This window comes from Mustela putorius, unplaced genomic scaffold, assembly GCF_011764305.1.
Source record: "Mustela putorius furo isolate JIRA1106 unplaced genomic scaffold, ASM1176430v1.1 tig00000868_pilon_pilon_pilon, whole genome shotgun sequence".
Taxonomy (NCBI): Eukaryota; Metazoa; Chordata; class Mammalia; order Carnivora; family Mustelidae; genus Mustela; species Mustela putorius.
Window position 1 is genome coordinate 6,078,114 of NW_025421502.1, and position 23,733 is coordinate 6,101,846.

The 23,733-nt window shown below is 35.2% G+C and overlaps 1 protein-coding gene across 6 annotated transcripts in view; it reads right to left on the reverse strand.

Annotated features, from left to right (window-relative positions):
• Positions 1 to 23,733, reverse strand: part of SEC24B (SEC24 homolog B, COPII coat complex component) — a 94,780-nt gene that overhangs the window by 11,910 nt on the left and 59,137 nt on the right. For 3 of the 6 annotated variants that reach the window (XM_013054000.2, XM_045085554.1, XM_013053997.2), the window contains 12 exons: positions 21,393 to 21,622; positions 15,743 to 15,924; positions 13,045 to 13,147; positions 10,784 to 10,910; positions 10,087 to 10,196; positions 7,830 to 7,942; positions 5,702 to 5,820; positions 5,118 to 5,173; positions 4,675 to 4,881; positions 2,121 to 2,244; positions 1,507 to 1,665; positions 665 to 838 (listed from right to left, as the gene is read on the reverse strand). In XM_013054000.2, coding sequence (XP_012909454.2) covers positions 665 to 838; positions 1,507 to 1,665; positions 2,121 to 2,244; positions 4,675 to 4,881; positions 5,118 to 5,173; positions 5,702 to 5,820; positions 7,830 to 7,942; positions 10,087 to 10,196; positions 10,784 to 10,910; positions 13,045 to 13,147; positions 15,743 to 15,924; positions 21,393 to 21,622 — 1,704 coding nt within the window. Of the gene's footprint in view, positions 1 to 664; positions 839 to 1,506; positions 1,666 to 2,120; positions 2,245 to 4,674; positions 4,882 to 5,117; positions 5,174 to 5,701; positions 5,821 to 7,829; positions 7,943 to 10,086; positions 10,197 to 10,783; positions 10,911 to 13,044; positions 13,148 to 15,742; positions 15,928 to 21,392; positions 21,623 to 23,733 lie in introns of all 6 variants that reach the window. The other 3 variants (XM_013053996.2, XM_013053999.2, XM_013053998.2) reach the window with 1 other exon arrangement.

A 23,733-nucleotide genomic window follows, 5' to 3' on the forward strand; every position in this document is an offset into this window, starting at 1 on the left:
TTGACAGAGACAGAGAAATCTCAAGTAGGCAGAGAGGAGGCAGGCAAAGACAGGGGGGAAGCAGGCTCCCCGCTGAGCAGGGAACCCAATGCAAGGCTCGATCGCAGACCTTGAGATCGTGACCCAAGCTGAAGGCAGAGACTTAGCTCACTAAGTCACCCAGGTACCCCTCAAGTAACATGTTTTAAAGAGAAATAAAACACTCTCCAAATCTGTGGACTATGAACCTATATTGTATTTTGTATATAGCTGAACATTAGGTTCTGGTTTTTAGTTTAATATCGATCATTCCAAATTACATCCAACATAGCAAAAGGTCAGAAAACTTGACTGTCAAATAACTAATATGTGCCTTATGTGCTAGGTAGAATTTTTTATTTATGGGGCAAAAAATGCTGCTAAGGATGACATAACTGGATTTAGCATGAGTTTACCAGACACATATGACCCTGAGAATACATGACTTCCACGAGTCAAAAAAGATACTAAAGATTCAAAAATGAGTTAAAAAAAACAACAACAAAAACAGAACGCATATTTGATTAACTATGCAAATTCCATTTATCTCCCACTGTATGTTCGTTCATTCTCTCTCCCCATTTCCCTAGCATGTAAAAGGAGGGGAAAACTACTACTGATTTTATTTCCTGTCTGTTAACATTACCTTTGCTTGATGTATATAACAGGGCTGTCTGAAAGCACACTAAGGAAGTATCTGTCAAATTTTCTTCTATTGACAATTGTACTGCAAATCCAGCATCAGGATTGATGTTGGCAAGGGATAACAAATCAGTGGAACGGACAAAGAAGTTTCCATGAAAAGTGTGCATTGAAAGACCTAGGAAAGAGAAAACTTTTTATAAAAGATGAAGTAACAAAAGTATCTTTATCTCAGGCTAAAGTTACTTTTTAAAGTAAAACCCATCTCTGATTTTTGAATCAAAAGGATAACTGGAGAGTAGGACTGGTGTGTTAGCAGAGGTTCTAAATATCAGTTCAGAAAAAACAATACAGGTTATATAAAAGGGAAAGTAGATATTTAACTTGTATTGATAACTGATCTTATACATTCTCATATGAAACAAATGGTAGTTACTGTGTAACTCTTTTAAGAATTATATTATAAATTAGAAAGGAGATTCCCTTCAGCAAACATTCACATGAAACTGAGGTAAACTAAAGACTAACTGAATGATTATGAAGGCAAAGATCATTCATCAGACAATTTTCATTTACAGTCTTCCTCACTCCTCTAATTCTCCTTCTAAAATCACCTCTAATGTGGCTTTCTCTTAAGTTCTTCCTAATAAAGCAAACATTACTTTTGCTTATTTATTCAAATTACTTAAAAAACTGGGCAGTGATTATTCAATAACTACATATATTTAAAAGAGCTTACAGCTACCTGGATGAGGCAGAAAGTTCTTCACAATGAAGGATCATTACAGGTAGTCATTGGCAATTAATTTTGACGAAAGTATATAATATAAAGCCTAACTTTCATACCTTTCGTACACCTTATTCTCATAACCGCTTCAAATCCAATTTTTCTTGTGAGATACCGTTTTAGGTCTTTTTGTAACTTTTCTGCTTGTGAAGGATTGTGAGTATAGTGGAAAGACGGGTAATAATAGATGCACCCTGCGGAGTACTTGGACATGCAAGCTTCAGAGAGAAACAGGAATAAGTATTAGCTACAGAAATAAGACTATCCTGTAATAATACCCAGTAATATCTTACTTGTCCAACAATAGAAGAGATTCTATGTCATGAACAAAATCTGTCATAATGAGAAAACCTAAGCAGTCAAAAGGATAATACATAAATCTGAGCAAACACAACTATTTGTAAAGTATGTGATAAGGTTTACTATTAAGCAAAATGGTAAAGGAATTAGATTTTTTTTTTTTTTTTAAGGAATTAGATTTTAAAAACAAAGAGTAATAGCGTTTTAGATATGTATAGTGCTTTACAGTTTACTGGTAATTTTCACAGATTATATCTATCTTATTCACATGCTTTTTACCCCCAAATGTTGAGAACTCTTAATAAAGAGTTTAAATTTGACTACATGCTAAAAGCGTTTATGTAAACAGATGAACATGACGATATCTCCTTACCTAGAGAAGCAAGATCAGAATACTGTGAACTTAAAAGGAACAGATCCACTGCAGTCTGCTGCCCTGAGCAATCTAAAGCCAGTTTCTTATAAAAATCAGTTGCAGGGCCAAGATGTTGTACAACCTAAGTCAACAGGTCATAAAGTAAGAGCTAGAAACCTTGCACTGGACACATATTTCTACGTCTCTCTTACAATAATGAAGAGGCTATCCTTCATCTTCCTATCAAACTAAGGAAGTTTTTTAAATGTCGATAGTTGGCACAGATCCTTTAAAAATACTAATAATTGCTAATATTTATAAAGCACTTAAAAAGCACTGTTCGAGATGTTTTATGCAAATTAAAGTTACCTACATTTTACAGGTGAGGAAACTGAGGCAAAAACTAGATTAAGGAATGACCGGTTACATAGTTACTGAGTGGTAGATGCTGGAAGATATACCTGCCAAGTCTGACCCCTGATTGAGTGCTGTTAACCACCACTGTACACTGTTCGTAAAGATGTTTAAGAGTCAGAGGTTAAAGAAGGCTTTTCCCACTGGTGAAGGACACTTGAGCTGCGAAGGTGGCAACTGAGAGGAGTTAAAAATCTAAGAGCCAGGCTTCAAGTTCTTCATTACTATCCTACGTTACAAAACAAAATGTTTCAATCCTCTTAATTATAGTGTAAAATTACTGTATTAGAGTTTACTCCAGTATGAAGAAATATGTAAACCAGCACAGGCATTTAAGCTTTTGAGTCCCAAGCAGATAAAGAATATTTCAAGGAGTTAAATGAGAAAAACAAAACAAAACTGCACTGAAGACTTCAGTAACACATAACTACTCTCCTGTGTTCCAAACCCCTCAGTATTCTATAATGGACTGCAATGGATCGATGAACTGAGTGACAGCTAAACTTGACGAGTTTAAAAAATATACTTGCCCCAATTTATTTTAAAATTAGATTTTTTTTCCCTGAAAAATAACTTAGAAATGTAGTTTCTGTAATAGTGAAATATGGCACTATTTTTCCCTGGCAAATTGGTGAAGAATAAAAAAAGCAACAATACTTAATGATGGCTAGAAGATTTGAGAGTCTTTAAGGGTATAGTTGATAAAACAAAACAAAACAAAAAACCCCCACACAAATAAAACACACTAATAACTTAAATAAAGCTTATACTCTTTGACCCAATAATTTTACTTTTAGGAATTTTTCCTAAGGAAAAACTGAATATGTGGCTAAATATTTAAGGTACTATTAAAACTGTTAAATTCATACTCATAATTATTTGCAGTAATATTTCTTTTAGGTCAGACAAAACTTACACACAGCACAAAATGATTCCAGTTCACTTACTATTTGAAATAAGGGATTAAAATACTCTAACAAAATCTTCATATAAAACTCAAGTAGTATTCAGCCTCATAGTCTTTCTTTAATAGTGAAAATACTGGAGACAACAATTTAGTAGCTAGGAGGCAACTAATTAAATAGAGTACATTTATATTTACTAAGAAATATTTCTTACTTTATTTTTGAAAGTTTATTTAGTTTTTTAGTAATCTCTACCCTCAAAAGGGGGCTTGAGCTCACAACTCTGAGACCAAGTTGCATGCTCTTCCAACTGAGCCAGCCAGATAACTCCAAAAAATATTTTTTAAAGATAATTTCCAGGGACCTCAGAAAATGCTCACAATATACTCTTTCAATGAAAAAAAGCCAGTTAAAAAATGTCCTGTATATGTATGATGCCCAACTATGCTTGTTTGTATGTGTTTATATAACTGAACACTTTTTTTAAAAAGATCTTATTTTTGGGGCACCTGGGTGGCTCAGAGGTTTAAGCCTCATGGCTCAGGCCATGATCCCAGGGTCCTGGGATCGAGCCCCGCATCGGGCTCTCTGCTCAGCAGGGAGCCTGCTTCCTCCTCTCTCTCTGCCTGCCTCTCTGCCTACTTGTGATCTCTGTCTGTCAAATAAATAAATAAATAAATCTTTAAAAAAAAAAAAATAAAAAGATCTTATTTTTAAGTAATCTCTACCTGCAACGTGGGGCTCAAATTCAAGACCTCGAGATCAAGAGTCTCATGCTCTACCAAGGGGGCCAGCCGGGTGCCCATAAACGCTATTATCTTGACAGTAAAGATTACTGATGGTTTAATTTGTTAGGCAATGATTTGTATTACCTTTGTACTTAAATGTTTATTAGTACGAGCATGTTAAATTATAATATCTCAGACTCAGTAAGTATTATCCTTTATATAACATGAAAGAGCACTGCGACCAGAAAATCAAGTCACATCTTTACTATTAGTTATTCAACCTTTGGCAAGTTTAATCTGTTTTCCTCATCTGTAAAATGAAAGGATTAGTGGAAATGATCTCTAAATTTCTATGACTTGCAAACCAAGAACTAAAACAACACAAAACAATAATCTGATTAAACCTTCTCAGCAGAGTTTCTACTATTAATGAAATAGAAAAGTAGAAGAATGAACAAATAGTCACACGTCTATAGAGGTACAAACACCATCTTAAATATGACTAAGAAACCAAATATACAATACCTTTGTGCTTGATCTCTGATTAGGGTCTTCTCTGGATTGCAGAAGTCCTGCACCCAAGGAAGGTAACTGTGTCTGAAATACAGACACACGGCCACCTGTTGGAGACATTAATTTAAAGGCAGCCTGAAGCGCAGGACCAAGGGCACTGTGTGTTTCTCTTGTATTGGTGAACATATTTGGTAATGCATTCAATAAGTCTTTTATAAGCTGGGAAAACAAAGATTAAAAATTGAATTACTGAGAGGGCAAGGAAATTTTCTTCTTTAAAACATTCTGGAGTACAATATATACCACTCTATCTTGGGGGACTGCAAACTGAGAGGTCAATAGATATGCTATCTATATCGTCTATGTAACAAATAGAGTAAGTAAACAGTAAGACTTCAGTCAACAGTTGAAATAAAAGAAATATTTTCATACTTTAAGAAAAAAATCTATCTCACCTCTTTACTCTCATATAGATTCACAAGTAAGCTATCCGGTGTAGGTAGGAAAACATCTAAAGGGAAGAACATTTATTTCAATCAACAGATAAATCAAGTCAAAGGAGTATCATCAATTTAAAAATCTTAGTTTTTATCTGGCCATAAATAATGGGCACCATAATACAGCTTATATATTCACTCTGCATACACTTTATATGTGTGTGCACACATGTATAAGTACATACACGGGCATAAAAAACTTAGAATGAAGTATTTTCCAGGAAACTATTTTTTTTTTCCAGGAAACTCCCCCCACCCCCTCCAGAAAACTTTTTAAGACAAATATCAAAGTACAACTGCATGCACTTTATATGTGTGTGCACACATGTATAAGTACATACACGGGCATAAAAAACTTAGAATGAAGTATTTTCCAGGAAACTATTTTTTTTCCCCAGGAAACTCCCCCCACCCCCTCCAGGAAACTTTTTAAGACAAATATCAAAGTACAACAAATTATCCTTACAGAATTATGACAGGATATACTGTCAAACAGCCTCAATTCCAAAATCTATAGTTAGAAAGACTTACTCACTGCTTACCATCTATATCAGACACAATCAACATTTGAGGCTGTGATAATCCTTCTTGTAAATTGTAGAAATGAATAGTGCTATCGAAGGTCATAAATCCTATTCTTGTTCGTGAATCTCCAGGAAGCCTAAGGATAAAAAGGACAAGTTTAAATTCAAAGTTTTCAGTTGCATATTTTATTTTAAAAAATAATAAAATAGTAAACTAAGTCTAAGAATAATTACATGTGCTTTTCCACAGATGACAGGAAGTTATTCCTCCCTAAACCAACATACATCAGAGAAGACCAAGGATGAAACATCCCATTTTCAGATGAAAGTACATGCTTAGAGTTAGTATTTCAGAAAACTGAACCATAAATAATAAACCAAAACTAAAAATGAAATGATTAGATAATTGAAGATTTCTGGGGTGCCTGGGTAGCTCAGTCAGTTAGGTGTCTGACTTGATTTTGGCTCAGGTCAATGATCTTAGGGTCGTGAGATCAAGCCCTAAGTTGGGCTCCACGCTGGGTATGTGGAGCCTGCTTGGGATTCTCTTTCCTCTTCCTCTGCCCCCTTCAAGCACACTCTCTCTCAAAACAAAACAAAAAAACCCCAAAGATTTCTTGCTAACTTTCCTCTAAAACACACTCCTTTAACTAAAAATCTACTCATATTTTTAGTTCTAATATTACAAAAATAATGTATCTAGTTTAAACAGTTTAAGGGAAGAATGACATATGAGTACCTTCCAAGAAAAAACAATATAAAGTAAATTAGATTTTAATGTAGAGATTTTAAATAAAAACCACATTTAAGAACATCAAGACATTTTATCTATTATCAACCTTTTAAAAGTTTTCTGTTAGAACTCAGTATTCAAAAGTCAATGCCTTGGCAAAAAAGAATAAATTACCATTTCATTTGGATGCCTCATCTTAAAAAGGTATGTTTCTATGTACCACCAATTATATTAGCAGCTGTTATATAATTTTATATATAATAATTATATTTTAGCAATATTTTAAAAAATTTTTGAATATTAGAGGATGCCAAAATAGTGTGCATCAAAACAAGAAGCATTATTCCTATTATGCATGACTGATCAGGCTAGTTAGTTAGATGGTCTGCAAACAAGGTCAAAAAGCACTTCAGAGAACAGAATGCACCAAGTAATGCAAGTATTTAGCTTGCCAATATAGGTCAGAATTTATGATGTTTTTACAGACAATTCTTTGTTCCTCTGAAATTTCCAAGGTCAATGAGTATTAGGGTAGTTTGTTACCAATTAGAATGGAGACTATGTATCCACTCTATTCCAAGCTCAAAATTCAGAATTGAGCTGGAGTTGCTCCACATCAAATTCCTTTCTCAATGTTGTTATCACTAGCTCTTTCCAAAAACAGGTTACCTTTTTTTTTTTAACCTTCCTAATGCTTCTATTTTCTGCTTAATTAAACATATATACATGTTTTAAGTGATTTTCCATTCCCAATTTTGTCCTTTTGGTTTTGCATAGCTTATTTAACTCACAAATAGTTACTCATTGGTCTGGCTCCTATTTCTAGGGCTATATATTCTCACACTCTTCCAGCAAGCTGACTCTACAGTTTCAAAACTATCTCTTTGCACAGTCTTCCATTGCCACTCACAGGTAGAGTTCTATCTGAATTAAGCACCTGTGACTAAAACCAGGGCAAATGCTTCAATAAGGATAAAAATATGAGAGCTCTAAGTTACCAGCAGAAACTAAAAGGAAGGGGCGCCTGAGTGGCTCAGTGAGTTAAAGCCTCTGCCTTCAGCTCAGGTCATGATCTCAGGGTCCTGGGATGGAACCCCACATTAGGCTCTCTGCTCAGCAGGGAGCCTGCCTCCTCCTCTCTTTCTGACTGCCTCCCTGCCTACTTGTGATCTCTGTCAAGTAAATAAAAAAATTAAAAACAAAACAAAACAATTTTATGATTCAGATACCATGTCATAAAGTGCAGTAACCGAAGAAGCAGGACCCTTAGTCTGAGGTGGACAAGAAGTACTCTTGCAGTGAGAGATAAACGAAGTCAAACTGTAATTAAAAACTAACTCCATAAATTGCTAATAAACTCTTCACATTTATATATATTTGTAAACACACATCATGAGTAAAAAAATTTCTTACTTGTCTAGATTTTCTAACAATGACTGGCACAAAATTGTCAAATATCCAGCTTCTACTGCGTTATGAGATACATCTAGAACAAATAAGTAAACTGCAGGTTGAGGAGGACGAAGCTGAAAGGAATGAAAATAATGTACTTTATTTAGCAGGCACAATTTATTCTTTTTATAACACTATTATTACTGGATATTTACTGAGTAAGTGACACACAAAAAATACACAAATAGGAGGACTGACATTTTATTAGATCTTATGTACTAATGAAAATGACACTCCTTTAACTTTTTTTCTTATAAAGTTGGTTATGGATTAAGCATAATAAGGCAGTTGTTAGGTGCGGCCGGGTGGCTCAGTGGGTTAAGTGTCCAACTCTTGATTTTGACTCAGGTCATAATCTCTGGGTTGTGAGATCCAGCCCCGCATTAGGCTCTGCATCGGGAGCCTGCTTAAGATTCTCTCCCTCTCCTCTGCCCTTCATACCAACCCAGCTTGTGTGCTCTCTCTCAATTAAATTAAAAAAAAAAAAAAAAAGGAGTTGTTACATAGTAATGGTTAAATAAATGGGCTAATGTTTACTGGTAGAGTGTTGATTGAGATTCATCTTTCAAAGAAAAACATGAGTTTATTTTTTTAATATGAACACCTCTATCCCTTCCTTAATCCAGAAAAACACTGTTTTTTTTAATATTTACTTTTTAAAATTGGACAATAGTACTAGCCATTAGTACTAGCTCTAGGGTTAGCTGGTCATGGCCAAATCCCAACGGTTAAATGCCAAGTATAAAGGAAGTCCTGTGATGGTATTCTAAGGATGTTAAGTCATTATCTGCTAGAGATACATACTGAAGTACTTATAGGTTAAATGATATGTACAAATTCCAGGGTGGTGTGAGGGGAGGGGATATTGAGGTGGGACTGGGGATAGATGAAATATATCTAGAAAAATGCTGACAACTGTTGAAGCTTGGTGAGGGGCAAATAACAGTTCACTATACTATTATCTCTTTTTTGAAGTATGCTTGAAAATTACTGTTATAGAAAGTTCAAAGGATATAGAAAATCCTTTTTTTTCTTAATATGCTGACCAAGGATCACATGGGTCATATGACAAAAGTTAAAGATTAACTTCTTGCTTTACCATTTCAATTAGATTAAGATCCTACAGAGTTAGCCAGAGTTGGGAATGTAAGTTGTAAAGAAGGTAAGAAGCTGAAAGTAAAAATGCCCAAGAGAAAAAAGAGTTTACTACAGTTAATATGGAAACAGACAAGGAAATAGTAGTTTAAGTGAGCAGATGCTAAAGTGAACGCAAAGGACCATAAAAATTACAAAAACCAAGAAAGAAATGGGCCAAACAGAAATTTAATACACATTAGCTGTCTCTGTTCACCTTTCTGCACTAGCAACACCTTCCATTTTTGTAGACAACAAATATTAGTGACGAGGGTACTGAAGAAATAAGTGTAAGCTATTATAAATACATTTAAAATGAGCAGATAATAAAGAAGATGAGCAGAACTTAAGCCAAGAATTTGTTTTTATAAAGGGAAAAGAATGAGCTCTTGTAGTACAATTAAAGAGAAGGTAGGGGGCGCCTGGGTGGCTCAGTGTGTTAAGCATGCTTCTGTGGCTCAGGTCTTGATCTCAGGGTCCTGTGATGAATCCCACAATGGTCTACCTGCTCAATGGGGAGTCTGCTTCTCCCTCTCCCCTCCCCCCTGCTTGTGCTCTCTCTCTCAAATAAATAAAATCTTAAAAAAAAAAAAAAAGAAAAACAAAAGAAAAGTAGAATTTGATGATAAACTGGAAAAGAAAAATTAAAGTCACTGTCCATTTATCTTGATATCTGTACTGGATGAATCAGTAAGATGGTGATATCTTTAAGAGCCTGAAAACTGCACTTTTTGGCAAAAACGTGAAAATTTTTTCTGTTTGAAGGTCTTAAATATTACATGGTAAAAGAATATTTATTTTCATTTCATGTCAGCAATTAAATCAAAATGGCAACAATATTGTAAATAGTCCCTATCATTAAAAAAACTACTAATGTTTCTTATTGATATAACTGCATTCTTCTAGGACATCAAGTAACCTTTACAAATGTAGAGTTTTCTATTTGTGAAGTATAAACTTCCAGCATTATTTAAAAAAAATTCATACTGGAGACAACTCAAACTTTCCAAGAATTCACTCAACAGCAAATTATAAATGACAATACAGTTATAGCCCATGACTAATTTTTACACTGAGCAGTTACCATGTAATCTGAAGAAGCAATGAACTCCACAGTTGAATTCTGTACTTCTGGTCGTTTATGAGGCTCTCCGTAAGATCGAGTAAGGGGATTATACATAAATTCTTCAGGAACTAGGTAAACATTAGAAATCCAGTACAAATTTAGTAACATAATTTGTAACTAAACAAGACATATGCATACCAAGAAATAAACATCTTTACCATCAATATTTGTATAAGGTTTACAATGGTTCTGTGAACATCCAATGATAAAAACACTCTTTAAAAATATATCAAGATAAAAAAAAAACTTATTGTGAAATCAGATGAGGAAACCAGGACACAGGTAACCTTGCTTCTTAGGCTTATGTCCTGTTTACTGTATCACATGACACGGAAAAAAACCCAGAAACACAAATTTGAAAGCAATTATACTAAGAGGACCTAAGAAATGACTAAAGGGGATAACAGAGAGACATGGCACAATTAGTCTACATGACCTTCATTGCTTGTTTTGTGACTATTTTTTTTACTTTGCCGTTACTGTCACTCTCCTAATTATCAATCATCCCCAGCCAAGATCAAGTGTCCTTAGCCTATATTCTCGCATAAATAGTGGCATGAAAGTGTTTAAAGCAATGGAGACCAGCTAATGACCAAAAATGTCAAAATGTTTAAAACAATATTAGACACACTTATTTTAAGAATCTGAAACTCACCGTCATTAACTCTATAGCACAAATTGCATTTCCATCTCCGTTGATCAATGAATGATACAAAAGGGTTGATATATGTTCGACAAGATCGGCACCTCACAATGGTATTTGACGTTATCACTGGTAATTGCTAGGAAGTAAAATAAAGATGTTGTAGCAGAAAAAAAGCACTTCAGGGTAAAAATGGAACACATAACTCCTCTGCTCCACAGACAGAACAGAAAACCGTAACAGTGTTCTGAAATGGAAGCATTTTCATAAAATCCGGTGATATGCGGAGCAACACAAGCAGCCATCAAGTCTTCTCTGTCACAAACAGTAAGATAACACCAAACCAAATGCAGTAAAAGTTACTGACTGATATGAAAAGCCTGATTGGCCAAGAAAATAATTTAATTCGGAGCTCATCAGCTAGCCTCCAGAAACACCATTGAGAAAGAAATACATACCACATAGAAATGTTTTTGTGTCTGCTGCCTGACAGCACCTAGTCCCAGAGCATAAGGCACTGTGCACTAGATGGCCGCCACAGTCCTAACGGGGACGAAGGCCACAAGAACCAAGCACAGTGTAGCTTTTAAAAGAAATACGTGGAAAAAAATTTTTGTGTGCGTGAGACAGTTTCAGATGACGAAAGGCAGAAGTCCCACCTAATTTGAATGAGTTGTTTTTTTAAGAGGGTGAAAATGTTATGGTGCTAAACTTAACAAAAAAAGAAACCATTGAAAAGCTGGTAATTTTAGTGATCTTCTCAAGTGCTGAGGGGGCAAAGATTACAAATTATGCTATGTTAAAATAAACCTATAAATCTGTTTCAGAGAGCTTCTGGAAAAGGAAAAGGAAAGAAAAGATTTGGGAAAGGAAGTTTATATTCATTTTTAAGAAATTTAGAAAATACAAAAAAACACTTAGAAATCATATTATTCTATCTCCCTGAATTAATCCCTGATAACATTTTAGTATATTTCCTTCTGGCACTTTTTTCCTATCTCTACATTATAATTATGTGTTTGTATTCAATTTCTTTCACATACATAGTTTTTATTACACAAGTAATGACATCATACTTATGAGAAAATAAAGAATTGGCCAGAATTCTACAGCACAGAGAAAGTTACTGTTGCCAATTTAGTGTATACTTCCAGGAGGTATCATGATGGTATCTGTGTTTAGACAAAAATTCTCACCTACGTATATGGGAAATTAACGATCTTGATTTAGAGATAATAGCTAAAACAGTATTACAGGTGATCAAACAGTATTTACTAAGTGAATAAATTCAAAGTATTTACTGCACATTTATAATTATTTTATTTTCTATCCACTCTGCTCCTTTCTATGTATCCTAGTTAGTACGCAAGTTAGCTCCATGAGGACGCTTACTAGCCTTTGTATCTCAGCACCTAGCATAATGGGTAGTTTATACACATTTTTTCGGATGAATGAGAGCAAAAGAAACTCAGTAGCATTAAAAGGGGTAGAAAACCACGGTAATTAAAAAAATGTGAGAGAGTAATGCGCCTTTTAGAGTACAAATAAAACGTATCTGCAGAAACTTAATTTCTGAAGTTTAGAAATTTTAAAGATAATATTTGCATAAAATATCAGAACTATATGTAAAAATCCGGCAGGCTTAGTATGAAACCAAAAGACTATGGAAATTTAAGAAATGTTTTCATTCAGAAGACCTGAAGCATTTGGACTTATTATTACAAAAGTTATTTGTTTCATAGAATTAGGAACCAGCATACAGTTCCTCCACACTCAAGTGGACAACCGTTGGTGCGACCTTTATGTTTAATAAAGACGCCTAAGGTGTAACTGTAATGGCCTTTCCAACTTCCAAAACCATTGATCTTTCAAAGTCCAGCTCGGACCTCATCACTCTTAACAAACCTCTGCTACTGCACCCAGTACTATACTATACTCCCTGCCTATAAGCAACTCATAGAATTTGGTTAGGTACATGTATTAGTTACCCTGTACTGTAGTTATTTCTTTTTATATCTTTGTCCCCTGTTAGATACAAATTTCTCAGGGGCAAGGTCAATGACTTCGTTATCTTTGTATTTACCAGTGCTTGGTTAGGGCCTGTTACAAAGCAGGTAGTTAGAAAATGTTTGCTGAGGTGAACTGACAAAAATGATTATTTCTAACTTAAAAGATAAAAGATGAAAAAATCTCCAAGAAAATACATAGTCAAAACACACTACACATAAAAACACACATCAGTACCCACAAGTATTTAAAAAATGTTACTTTACCGTCAAGTCTCTGAAGGGATGTAATAACAGTCCTAAAGGAAGCTTAGCTTTATTCAATAAAGCCTGTGTCTGCGGAATATTTGTCAAAGTACACCGAAATGAACTGCAAAAAAAATGATCAGAAAATACATATATAGATCAGAAAATACATATATACTACAGATGCAGATAATCAAGAGAATTTAAGGGCATAAATGAAAATCGTCTGGGTGTTATATAACTACAACTAGGAAGTTCCATATTACACTAAGCAGGCATATATACAATATAGGTCAAAAACCCTAATTAAGGACTCAACATTTTCATGGTGGGAAAGTACACCAGATTTGGGAAAAAACATCACTAGCATGTAGAATATAAATTAGGAAGGACTGAAAAGGAAAACAAAAGTGAACAGGAAACGTCTGTATCTTTAATAATGTTGTTCCTGCTTTACTATCCATTTTTCACCTGCTGAAAGTCCTTTGATGAGTCTCTTACTTTGAGACCCATCAAAATTACCGCTTCTTCTGAAATCACCATTCCCTCCGATCACAAGTCAGAAGAAACGATGTCTTCCTCTGTGCTCTGAGATCAGTTTATGCTTCTATGGTATCATTAGTCTGCTTTGATTTAGTTGGCTGTGTACCCTGTCTTCTCCACTTGAGATATTCATCATTTTGTTCTGTGCCATCATAGTACTATCCCTCTCTTAGAGAAAGTGTTCATAACTTACTAAGTACTCACTTATTTAGTGTTTATAACTTACTAAGTTATAAGTTAAGGTCAGTAGACACAGAATCAATAAAGGGGCAAAGAGGTAAGCAGGAGAAGTACTGGAAACCAGGAAAGGAAATTTTAAGAAGAGCAGCTCACACTATGTCGAGATACCCAGACACATTTGGACTCCAGGCTGGTGGCATTCCTCGAACACTAAGATGATCCCTGCTTCATGACTTCTGCATTTGCTGCTTATGTAGCTTGCACATGCTTGGCACTTGCTTCCCAGAGTCATGTGGTTTGCTCTCACCCTTCATTCAGATCTCCACTCAGTGTTAATTCTTTGGGAAAACCTGTTCTGACTGCTCAACTGAATACAGTCAACCTCTACTGGCCTCACTACTCCCTACTTCACAGTAATATTCTGACATTACATTACACAGATGGTGTATAATGTATGATGGTTAACTTAGACATTTTGACTGTTCATAGTATGTCTTCCCTAATAGGATAAAGGTTGCAAGAGATAGGGAACTCTGTTTACTGGTTCATTCCTGGCATCTAGAAACAGTGCCTGACCCTTAATTTAGAAGGCATTCAGTAAATATTTATTGAATAAATGATTTACCTTTATATGTAGGCACAATTATTATTCCTGTTTCACAACTGACAATATTGAAAATTTGTTAAGAAATTTGTAGAGTCTTACAGCTACTCATCAGTGGAACCATGGTAAGAACCTGAGTCCATCCAACTGTAAAGTCTACACTCCCAAATACTATGCATTGCTATTTTGGTAAGAGAGGGACTTTCACAGAAAACACATAACTGAGTAGAAGCATACACCATCCACTATCTATGACATATATAAACACTATATTCACCTACTTAGGCAATGCCTAATCTTTCAAAATAGAAGGCCAAAATCCACATACTCATAGACCTGACAGCAACTTATATTCATAGGAATGGGCAGCTGTTTTCCTCTTAGGATCAATGATTATACATTTTCACAGCAATGATCTTGACACTGCCTCAGGCACTGATGGGGGTTGGTCATAGTGTGTGGCAGAAAGAACTCCATTTTCTTGTTTCTGTATTGGAAATCTACATAAGATTTTGACTGAAAAAAGAGAAGTTTACAGTTTTCTTAACAAGCCAGAAAACTACTGCCCTAATAAAAAAAACATTGGCTGTAAAGAGGAACACTAATTCTCCTAATGCGAGGAAGAAGACACATGTTCTGTGAATCAGAGTTTACTTTATAAGGAGCAGAAAGATGTTTTCTAGGAAGCATCTGGGTGCGTAGGAATATTCTACTCTCAGGAGAAAGAAGTATTGAAAGCACACAACAAAGGAGAAGGCTTGGTTTTGAAGGTACTATGAGGTGCGTGGCAGAACTAACTCATCCACCAGGAGGAAACACTGGGGTTTGGTGGCCACCAGATGCCAACAGTCAGCTAACCTTCTCCATGAGGTGAGGAAATATTTAAGAAAGGACATCCAAATTTAAATCCAGACTGGATAAGGTAATGATCTTACATTCTATGCTGCGTGGAAAAAGGAAACTCAGAGATAAACCATTTAAACCTGTTCTTGGGGTTATGTTAAGTGAAGTCAGTGTCCTTTTTAAAGCAGAGATCGAAGGGCATACATTTTTAAAGATTCCACCTTATTTAAAAGACATCAAAAGTTATTACTGGTGATAAGTAAGGAAAAAGAAATTTAAGAAAAATAGAGTTGGATCTGGGTTCCTGATTCCTTCACTCAAAAAAAAATTTCCCTTGCATTAGGTGATAGGGAATAGGATTGATGGAGAGATAGAGGCAGGAACAGGACCTAAAATGAATTTTATAGCTAGAACTTCTGTACAAAGTAAAGTGGAAAATTCCCCATTAACAAAACTTCCAATCAAGGAATTAATATATCACTTTTACTAGTTTTGAAAGTCAAACATTTCTGACAAAGTGTTACTAAAGATCATAAAATAAATACTTACTCTGGGCTACAGTTTAATTTTTTGAGGTCTAAGTTTAAGTTCGGTACAGGAGCCCAAACAGGAATCACGGGTAAAATATTCCTCTCCTGGGTGAGGTTTATAGGTCTCAGACTTTCTGGTTGTGGAGAACTCTGAAGACTCAGACCTCCCAGACTGGAGGACAGCTGGTTCATACCAGGATACTGCTGAAAAAGCAATTTAAAACAAAACAAACAAAAGAACAATATAACGAGCATGAATACAATGTACTATGCTACATATAGGATTTTAACATACTGAATAAGTAAGAATATGAAAAAATTTGAACCTGACTTGGAAACAGAATGGTTTTAATTGGGCAGCTCAATTTAAAGAAATCTTGAAAAAAAAACTCAAAGCAAAATAATGAATATATTTAAATCTTAGCACGGTTAAACCTCTTAACAAAATTTCAGCAATGTTTTTCAGCATCAAGAATTTGGATTCTGTGAGGCAGGATAAATGTTTTTGTTTCCAAGTTTTTACAACAATCAATTTTCAGGATAATGAGTTGATGGCATAAAAATGTATAATCATGTTCAATGAGTTTTGCTTTATTTTTTCTGTGTTACATTTGTTATATTTTTAGTATTATTATGAATTCATAGCTTTCTATGAACTCTAAGTGACTTAATGAATTACACTTACTCATTTTGATGCTCAAACTACCCAATTTTTGGCCAGTGGGGGAAAAAAAAACAGACTATTTAGTAAATGATAGTGAACCTAGAGCTATTTTTTGGGAGGAAAATGAATTTATTATTTACATTATAAACCAAAATAAAACTTAAATAGATTAAAGATATAAAACTAAAATCACCTAAGAACTAAAAAAATTTATAGGGGGACTATTTCCTAATCTAAGGTTGAAAAGATCTTTTAAAGGATGCAAACACAGGTAAAAACAAAAGAAATCATAATATGGGGACACCTGGGTGGCTCAGTTGGTTAAGCATTTGTCTTTAGCTTAGGTCATGATCCCAGGGTCCTGAGACCTAGCCCTTTGTTGGGCTCTCTCCTCGGTGGGGAGCCTGCTTCTCCCTTTCCCTCTGCCTTCCACTCTCTCTGCTTGTGTTCTCTCTGTCAAATAAATAAGTAACATCTTTGAAAATAAAATTAAAAAGAAATCATAATATGACTATATAAAACTAAGATACTCCTTCAATGCCAAAATATACCATTAAAATTAAAAACAAATGTCAAGGTGGAGGAAATATTGCAATGTGTATCAGACAAACCAGAAGACCTGAGTAATTATGAAAGAATGTGAACTGGGACTTGAATAATTTATGACTAAATTATTTAAAAAAATGTCTGCTTATAAAAAATAATTTTTTAATAAAAAATAATTCTTGATGAACTTGGTAATATAGAGCAATGGGCATTCATATACACGTCCACTGCCTGCTACATAGCTCCATGTAAATGTCTACTAGGCATTTTAATTTAACATGGCCAACTCGATTGCCACTCTTAGATGTATTTGTCTCTCTTCACCTTCAAAGTAAAATGAACTATCCTCTACCTAGTTGCTCTGCCAAGAACCTAAGTTACCTTTTATATGTTCCTTTCTCTCAACTACCATAACAAATCCATCAATAAGTCAAAAGACAGACATTATCCATCCACTTTTCATTACCTTCACCAATAACTACCTTAGAACAAGCACAATCATACATTTCTGTGATCATGGCAAAACTTCCATTTGTCTCCCTGTTTCCATTTTTGTTTTTTAAGATTTTATTTATTTATTTGACAGAGATCAGAAGTAGGCAAAGAGGCAGGCAAAGAGAGGAAGGGAAGCAGGCTCCCTGATGAGCAGAGAGCCCAATGTGGGGCTTGATCCCAGGACCCTGGATCCCAGGACCCTGGGATCAAGACCTGAGCCAAACGCAGAGGCTTTAACCCACTGAGCCACCCAGGCACCCCCGTTTCCATTTATGTCTTTTCAGAAAATTCCATCCCTGATCTGTTCTTCACACAGCAGCCCAAATGATTCTCTAAATAATGTAAATCAGATGTAGCATTCCATTACATAAAATCTCCAATGTCTCCCCTTTGGACTTGGGATAAAATCTAAGCTTTTGACTACAGTCCTTCATTACCTCCGATCTCATTCCTATTACTCTTTTGTTTTCTTAATTTCCCCCTCCGCGACAATGTCAGAGTTCTCGGTCAGACTTGAAAACACTTTAAAACAAGTCCTTGGCAACCTCCAAATTATTCTTGGTGACCCTGATACCCCTCTGGCCATAACCGTGAACCAGAAGGGCATATAAAAAGTCACCTTTAAGTGGCTTCTTCCAAAATTAGCTTGCTAATATTAATCTTAGATTAACATCTACAATCTTTTTTTAATAGATAGGTGAGAATTTAAATGTACATCCTAGCTGTGTGTTTAAATTATTATTGCTTACTGACCCTGAAACTAATGTCCAAAAAACTACTTTATTTTTTTATTTTTTTTAAAGATTTTATTTATTTATTCGACAGAGAGAGATCACAAGTAGGCAGAGAGGAAGGCAGAGAGAGAGGAGGAAGCAGGCTCCCTGCTGAGCAGAGAGCCCGATGTGGGACTTGATCCCAGGACCCTGAGATCATGACCTGAGCCGAAGGCAGCGGCTTAACCCACTGAGCCACCCAGGCGCCCCAAAAAACTACTTTAAATTCAGATTAAATAAAACCAAATTGCTGCTCTGTCATCTTCCTTAGATACATATATCAAGTGTGACTTTGGTCTTCTTTTGCACAAGTCCCTACCATTTAAAGAGAAGGAAATAAGTGCTTAAATTTGAACTGCAAAGACTTGTATTCTCAGAACTAAGCCTGGTCTTGGACAGACAGTTTCACTTATCTGAGTCTCAATTTCTTCACTTCAATATGAAAAGAAGATAACTACTATAAAAAGGTCAAAATTCCAAGTGTTGCCTAGGACATACAATAACAGTAACTGGAAACTCTTGCACACTGTGAATGGAGGTATAAACTAGAACACCTGCTTTGGAGAACTGTTTTGCATTAACTTCGGAGAGTCTGGATACTCCACAACCCAGCAATTCCACTCCTTGATATATACATTCATTTAAAAGACATGAACAGAAATATTCACAAGAGCACTATTCATAATAGCCCCACACTGAAAACTTACCCTAACGCCCAGCAACAATGGAACAAATAAATAAACTACTTTATTCACATAATGGGGTACATGAAACCATGAAAATGAATGAACACAGTAAGCACACAGCATAAGGTTGAGCCAAAGAGTCTAGGCAAGAATATACATAGCTATTATTAAAAACAGGTAAAATTAATGTGCAGTATTAGAAGTCAAGATAGTTACTAACTTTTGTTTGGGGGTTAGTGGCTAGAAAAGGCATGAGAAAGGGATCTGGCTGTTGGTTACATGTGTCCAATTTGTAGAAAGGTATCAAATAGTATGATATTGATTTATTTAATTATACATAAATAGAATACAGATGTTTCAATAACAAGTTATAAAAAAGGAAAGGTATAAGTCACTGATCTCTAACAGTATAAAGTCTAAAGCTTTTGCTTCATGATGCTCATTTCTCCCGTGATTAATCATCAGTTACTTTTTAGTATGCCTCTGTCTCCTTCATTCAAACTCCTGTAATCCTTCCACTGGAGCTAGAGTATAAAAAGGATGGAAATTACAGAAGGACAGAATGAAGTTATTTTTATTTTTTTGAAGATTTTTATTTATTTGACTGACAGAGACACAGTGAGAGGGAGAACACAAACAGGGGGAGTGGGAGAGGGAGAAGCAGGCTTCCTGCTGGGCAGAGACCCCAATGCGGGGCTCAATTTCAAGACCCCGGGATCACGACCTGACCCGAAGGCAGATGCCTAATGACTGAGCCACTCAGAAACCCCAGAATGAAGTTATTTTAAAATCTAGTATAATAAATATTAATTTTTACTTTTAGTCCAAGGACAATCTCTTAACTTCTGCAAAATAAAATGGAAAAAGAATACTTCTGGAGTTCCTCAGTGGCTCAGCTGGTTAAGGAGCTGCCTTTGGCTCAGGTGATGATCTCAGGGTCCTGGGATTGAGGCCCACATAGGGCTCTCTGCCCAGTGGGCAGTCTGCTTCTCACTCTCCCTCTGTACTCTCTGTTTCAAATAAATAAATAAAATCTTAAAAACAAAAACAAAAAACCAATACTTTCCATTCTACTATTTCAAGGGTCAGCAAACTTTCTCTGTAGAGGGTCAGGTAGTAAATATTTTAAAGATTTATTTATTTATTTGACAGAGAGAACACATGCATGGGGAGCAGTAGGCACAGTGAGAGGGAGAAGCAGGCTTCCCACTAAGCAGGGAGCCTGATGCGGGGTTCGATCCCAGAATCCTGAGATCATGACCTGAGCTGAAGGCAGACACTTAACCGACTGAGCCACCCAGGTGCCCATTTAATCTTCACTCTTAGTGTACCATAAGATGAATTTTCTGTAAGTTTAGTCTACTAAGAACAGTTTTTAAGTAGAATGCTTTACCATTTCTTTTTTTTTTTTTTTAAAGATTTTATTTATTTATTTGACAGAGAGAGATCACAAGTAGGCAGAGAGGCAGGCAGAGAGAGAGGAAGGGAAGCAGGCTCCCTGCTGAGCAGAGAGCCCGATGTGGGACTCGATCCCAGGACCCTGAGATCATGACCTGAGCCGAAGGCAGCGGCTTAACCCACTGAGCCACCCAGGCGCCCCCATGCTTTACCATTTCAATTGTTTTCTTACATTTTACATTCTTAATAAATATAAATGTAAGATACTTATTATTCCCTATTATTAAATTGATATGGCATTTAAAAGGTGACTCCAAAATAGGTTGTATCAGAATGGGTCACTTTGTTATAAATGGGTCATTATATATATCATATATAATAATAATATAATAATATATGATATTATATTTCAATATATATTATTAAATAATACAATTTATATTCTTATATATTAAATGGGTTGTCTAATATACATAATAATGGGTCATTTATTGTAATAAATACAACTGATTAGCATTTACATTTGTGGAGACTGTTACCAATTTCAGTTCTATGTCGCACCATGAAGAATTCTTTGATCTAAGAGTTGGAACCAGAATTCCAAACCACATTTATAACATCATTTTTTTTTTTTGAGGAAAAAGCCAGCTTAATATTACAGACTTTAAAAAAATTTAACATTTACTTTCCTGATTATAAAAGAATAATTGAAATAGTAGAATGGAAAGTATTTTTTTGTTTTTGTTTTTAAGATTTTATTTATTTGAGACAAGAGAGTATAGAGGGAGAGTGAGAAATAAAGAAATAAAGAGCAAGGCTCTAAAAAACAAAAGTACAACAAAGGACACGAAAATCAGACCTAATAACTTGATCCAGATTTAAAGACTTTAAAGATTTGAAATTTATATTTCTTTTTATCTCTATCTATATACACACAAATACACACACACACACACACACACACACACACACACACTGGAACCAAAATCTATGTACGTTTGACCTAGGCTATCTGTATTCACACCTATGATCCATTTGAATCACCAGGGATTTGTGAGAATTGATAATAGTTTGACCATTCTAGAACTGCGGTGTCTTTATACATACCTGAGCATACGGCTGGAATCCAGAATACCCTGGGCTACTGGGCGGTACTCCAGAGTTAGGTGGTGCTGTAGCATTCTGATAACCGGGCTGAAGAGTTGGGTAACCATACCCAAATGGCTTGGCCATTTTTGAAGGCTGAGGAGCAGAAGATGCTGGAGCAGGAGCAGAAGCAGGGTCGGGTTCAGGAGCGGGATCAGGAGCAGGACTGCTTGCTGATGAGGAAAGCATATCTAGCAAAGGGAAAAACATGGTGTTAACATTGAAAATCAGGACTCTGTAAACAGCTGGCTCCAGGGCAAGGCATTATCTTTGGCATTTTCCTTTTATAAACCTTTGACTAGGAGAAATTGCAAACATCCAGAAATTATAAACATGCACAGAAGTAGAGAGAATAGAATCATGAACCCTTTGCTCCCTTTACTCAGCTAGAAGTCTGTATTATTTGCAGAGGCAAAACTGAGATTATGAAAGACTAGTGTATAATGTTCAGCTTCTAAAACAATGTCTGGTATGTAACAGATGCCAAATAAAATTTAATGAACAAATGTTCTTCCATTATTTAAATTTAAAATAAAAAACTACAGGCTCCTGGTGGCTCAGTTAAGCATCTGCCTTCGGCTTGGGTCATAATCCTGGGGTTCTGGGACGGAGCCCCACAGTGGCCTCCCCGCTCACTAGGGAGCCTGCCTCTCCCTTTTCCTTTGTGGGCTGCTCCACCTGCTTGTGCACACACACTCTCTCTCAAATAAATAAATAAAATGTTAAAATAAAGAACTAAAATTTGATTAAAACAGAAAAAACTGTAGAAAATTTAATCATTAAGCACAAAAATCACAAGAAACCCTAAAAATTACTACACATACCATTATTAATGTTGCTATACTATTAGTCTTATTTTAAAGTCAAATAAATCTATACCATATATTTGAATTTCAATCTGTTTTTCATATAAAAATTTTATTCTTCACCAGGAACTAGACTCTGCAAAAATATGCTCTTAAAAGCGTGTGACTTAATAAAACATACTTTTTAAAGATTCTTCAAGAATCATATCTTTCTACTGACCATATCTATTGGCTCTCATTTTGGAAGATATGTTCCCAGACATTCTTTTATCATCTTGTGCTTATTAGGCAAGGGCTGGCTTACTGGTTTTCTGGAAACCTCCCAGGTTTCTTAGGACAAGAAGTTTAATGTAGTGTCATATCCTGCTTATCCCTCATCACAGTGATGGGAATGTAAGTAGAAAGTTCTCTTAACATGCTAACAGTAATTAGCATAAGATATAAAAAGCTTAAGTCATAAATGTGGAGATCTAAAACGTCTCCCCTTTCTTAGGAAAGGGACAATGTATCGTACATTTCTATAGTCCTAAATTCTATCCTAGCACCTGACACAGTATTTTCAATTCATTTAATCTTACTGCTCTAGAAATTCACATCTTTAATTCTGGCACACTATAAATAGCTAGAAAACCTGCCTAAGGTCACTCACTTAGTGTTAGCACAGTTCATAGGAAGATTATGATTTGTTGATGAAATGAATATGGACAAGCAAATCAAGGTCGAACTTCAAAACTTCAAAGCCATGATCTTTTAACTATCCCATTCAGTATTTCACTTCAGGTTAATTTTTGTTTTTGTTTTGTTAGGTTAATTTGAAACTCATGAAATACTATATAGTTATAGTAAATGTATCTTAAAAAATTTTTTTTTAATTAAACAAATGGATAGTTAACATAGAGTGTTACATTAGTTTCAGGTGTACAATACAGTGATTCCACAAGTAGTATTCCCCTTTTACTGAACAAATGAACTCTTCTGGAATATTTTGATAACAGTGATTGCTTTTGGAACGGTCCCCAATTTCTTACACAAACACGCATCCCTAGAGGAAAAAAAATCCTTATGCACAAAAGAGTAGCTTATTGAAGTATTCTTGAAGTATTAAAAGAGAACTCTATACTGAGAAGATGAAACTTTCGTTTTCTACTGCTTCATAGCACAGTGATAGCAAGATAGTATGTTAAGTCCAGCATATGTCAACTTCAATTAAGCTCCATCCTGGATTATTACGAAAGTGGTAAGAAATAAAGAGAAGGGCAAATTACTTTTCTGTTCATCCTAAAGTTTCAAATCATTAGAAAGTGAGAAAAAGAGAAGTCAGATGTGGTTGTCAGTTTATCTGTGATAAGAGACATACAAAAAAGGAAGATCAAATTTAAGATATAATGAAATGACTACTAATTCTAAAACTTAAGTTTGTATTTTTAAAATACTATGCACCACTACTATTCCTATGTAATGACCAAAGTTATTTCCAGATAAAGTTAAAAGTAATG